This window comes from Plasmopara halstedii (assembly GCF_900000015.1).
Source record: "Plasmopara halstedii genome assembly, contig: Scaffold_2956, whole genome shotgun sequence".
NCBI lineage: Eukaryota > Oomycota > Peronosporomycetes > Peronosporales > Peronosporaceae > Plasmopara > Plasmopara halstedii.
Genome location: NW_020189861.1, coordinates 1,281,817 through 1,285,834, shown reverse-complemented (window position 1 = coordinate 1,285,834; position 4,018 = coordinate 1,281,817). Strand labels below are relative to the sequence as shown.

Genomic DNA, 4,018 nt, shown 5'->3' with positions numbered 1-4,018 from the left:
CAGTAGTTATGCATGTATTTAGATTTTGCTATATATTTTTAAGAAAATCTACACATTTAGAATTAGGTGGCTTTGCCGCAGATAAAACTAAATTAAGTCAGTTTTGGATTTAAACGGAAGAGTTAATTAGCCTTGGGTTAAGGCGATAGGTACTCTTCGAGTTAGCAATTTGCGATCCGCTAAACTCGTATTTGTTTTTGGTATAAAACGAAAGGTCGGTGACCTAACTTACGCCTCCTCAAAGCGCAAAGCTAAGGCAGCCCCGCTATACTTGGTAGCACTTGTAGTCAATTTACTCCTGAGTCGTTAAGACTGATCCTCTATGAGGATGGAACAATTTACTCTTTGCCCCAGGGCATGCAGGACGGACTTAAAAAGCTGATGTCCTTGCTTGGCCCTGAGGGCATGCAACACCTTACTGCGCAAAGCCCCGAGGCAATCGGTGCGCGTTTAGAGGCGGTTTCAAATTACGAAAACGCGCTGCTTGAGCAGCTGCAGCAGAAGATGCCTGCATCATTCGCGTCTGTGACACCACCGTCAGTGACGCCACCATCAGTGACGGATGATTTTCCTCGCTCTAAGCCGCTCATGGTGAGCGTTCAGGTCCTTATGGGGAAGGATGGAGAGATTATCCTGCTCTGGATGAGAGAGGTCGAGATGGTCATCGCATCCGCCATAATCCAGACCGAGCAACAGCGCGTGGCGCTAGCCATCTCAAAGCTCGGCGGTCGAGCGCGAGAAAGGGCACTGATGTGCGGCACTTCGGTCGTAGCTGCGTTTCCCTCCTGGGCGAAGCTAAAATTGCAGCTCTCACGAGTGTTCTCGCCGCCCAATCAGGAATATCGCGTGCGATCGCGTTTCCTTGCCGCCCGACAGGGCAACACGGAATTAGTGGACTTTGTCCAAGAGATGCGCACTCTCATTGCCGGGATAGCAGCAGGTCCCCTACCAAAGGCGGTCACAGTGACTGTCTTTATGGGAGGTCTCCGCACTGGCGTGGTTAAAATGGAAGTCTTCCGTGAGCCAATAATATGAGCATGATTCAATCACTCTAGCCATTTCGAGTTAAGCGTAGTTTGACTTGTTAGCGTCTGAAATGAATGCGCCACACTAATCGCTTCAGATTCTTTTGCACGAGTATTTCATTAAGATTCAAAAGATGTTGGATAAATAGCATCCATCTTCATTTGAAAAGGCGGTGAATGCGGCATTAAATGCCGTATTCAATTTTAAGTCGGCATGAATTGGTTGGAATGCACACTCCAACATCTCGTCGAACTGGCCTTTGCCCATGGATCTCAGAAATGCTGAGGACGAGGCAGCAGAGATCCGAGCTGCCGGGCAGCACGCAAACACATGACGCTGATTTGTCTGTGAAGAAATTCGTCACCTTAAGAACGGTTGCTTCCTGCGCAAGGCGCGTTAAGGTTCTTCAAACCATGACCTTAATCCCTACCAATTCGGTTCGTCGCGAGGAAACGACACTACTCAATAAGCGCGGGGCGACCTACTGGGGAAGAATTGAGTTCTGTTGAGCTTCAGGGAGGTAGAGTTCAGCAGGGCCAGCCCTAAAGAGCTCCGTGCTCTTGAACACGGAACGTGTATGCAAGCTGGGCTTGCTGGTCGTTAGAGGTGACCGTAAAGGGCTCCGAGAAGCCATGGAAGATCCTCATCGATTTCGCGGCGGCGGGCAATTATGCTCGACGCTATACGATTTAAGGAAGTCAGCTGTATGGTGAGGCGCTGAAAGCGCGGTTGGGTGACATCGTCAAAGTTCGCCTAGCGACGGGGACGCGTGTCACAGCCCCGAAGGTCCCTGTGGATCTCGGAGTCAAGCTCCTTGGCTTTGATAGCGTGAAATGGTGTCTAGGCTTAGATTTGGATGCAAGGTATGAACTCATCCTAGGAATGGCATGGTTGGAACACCATGAGCCATGGATTGATTGAAGGTCAAAGACCTTAGGCGCTACGTGCACGTCTCCTGGTGGAGCTTTGGCGAGTTATGAACCCACTTGTGCTAGGAGACATAAGCGCTATTTGCGAGAGCACTGGACCAAGACGGTCAACGTGCTGGACATTGGAAATTTGAGTTGGTAGACACCAACGGTGTATCGGACAGTGATCTCGAGCGTGGCTTGCGGGCTGATCGTGGAGTGGCACGTAAACCACTGAGCGCTGCTCAAGTTTCGGAGCGGTCGCTGCATGTCATGCGTGACATGGTCGGTCAAGGGTGGAGGCATCGAGGGCGCATCCCCCATGATGCACGTGAAGTGGCATGTAAACCAATGAGCACTGCTCTCGTTGCGAAGCAGTCGCTGCATGCCATAGATGGCGTGGTTGGACACAGTCCGAGTCATCTTGGGCAAGGTCCTTCAGATGCGCGTGGAGTGGCACGTTCTCCACTGGACGAAGATTGCGGGGTTAGCAGCTCTTTGTTGGATGTTGTGGATAACATCGGAGCTCTGAATGAGCGAACAGTGGGAGTGACACCAGATGACGCGGAGTGCGTGTTCATCCTGATCTCACCGAGACATAGAATCTCTGTACAGAGGCGACGGCGACGCCGTAAGCTGGCTGCAAGACGCCGGGCGTTGACCCTGACCCAGGTTATGTCTACCGTAGACGATGGCGCTCAGATGTATACCCTCGTCAACGGTATGACGGGGGAAGAAGATGGCGACATCCGCCTCGAGGCTATGCCTGCAGTGGATGATCTTCTTGTGCTGGACGAGATGTCCCTTGGAGAGTTCGGCAGTGCCTTGAAGACAGGCGATTTGTCCGAAGTGGTCATTGTATGACCGGACGAGGAGATAAACTCGCCATCGCTTCTGGATGAAGCTGTCTTGGAAGAGTCCAAGAGAGTGCTTAACACGATGTAGATCGTCAACCCTGCGGAATCACTTGGATCCGTTTTATCCTTTGCTAAAGGAATTTCAAGACTTCGTCTCCAAAGACCCGCCTTCAGTCCTACCTCCGGATCAAGGTATGCGTCATGAGATCGACCTAGTTCCGCGAACCAAATACTACGTAACACGCCAATGGCCCCTGTCCAAGGATCAGTGAGACGTCATTGACGCATTTTTCCGTGCGAAAAATGTTGCAGGGATGGTACGAGAGAGCATTTCTGACACCCACGTTTTGTGTTCGGAAGCTGAACGGCAAGTGACGTATTGTTCATGCTTACAATAAGCTCAACGCTGTCACCATTCCAGCACAGACGGCGAATCCTAGAAAGGATGTTATTCAGAACAACACGGTGGGATGTACGAAGTACACACTCCACTTGGTAGGTGGATATTTTAATTGCTCATGAGAGCGACTTATATTCCGCTAAAAGCGGTGAGCACTCCGACCGGATGCTCTGAGAGTAGCTGGTCATGCCCTAAGGGCTGTCAAATGCACCAGCAACATCTAACCGTCTTGTGACGCAGTTGTTTAGGCCCCACTGGGCGTATGCACAGACATACTCTGACGTTATTTTCGTAGACAGTCGTGGGGAGCACAGAGGACTGGTGAGGAGAACCACATTGTTTATTTAAGAGCTGTACTCAAGAGCATGCGTACGAACAAACTGTACGCAAATGCAGACAAGTGCATCTTTGGTCAGAAGATTTTCCCTTCTTCGGGTGCTTCAATGGGAAGCGTGGTCTTCGAGCGGATCCCGCCAAGGTCAATAGACTGGCCAGTTCCAAAGAACCAGAAGGAATTGCTTAAGTGGCTTGATCTCGCCAACTACTCGCACAAGTACAGCGTTAATTACGCAGAAGTGACCCGGTGATCATCCAATCTCCTTTAAAAGGTTGCGGAAAGGTGTTGGAAACCAAAAATCAGGAGGCTTTTGATGGGGTCAAAGAAAGCCTCCTGTATGCACCAATACAGGCGCTGCCAGACCCTGATCGTCCTTTCTGCGTCTTCTGTGACGCTTAGGACTTTGCCATCGGCTGTGCACTGCTGCAAGCAGACACGAGGGGCTAGATCGGGTAATCGCGTTCGAATATCGACAGCTCAAAGCTGCAGA

General features: G+C 50.8%; 1 protein-coding gene across 1 annotated transcript; it reads left to right on the top strand.

Annotated features, from left to right (window-relative positions):
* Positions 1-357: 357 nt before the first annotated feature.
* Positions 358-1,035, top strand: PHALS_06376 (Retrotransposon gag domain; the record flags this gene model as incomplete). The annotated part of the gene is made up of 1 exon (XM_024719649.1): positions 358-1,035. The coding sequence occupies one exon, from the start codon at positions 358-360 to the stop codon at positions 1,033-1,035; it is 678 nt and encodes a 225-aa protein (XP_024584927.1).
* Between the last annotated feature and the right edge of the window lie 2,983 nt (positions 1,036-4,018).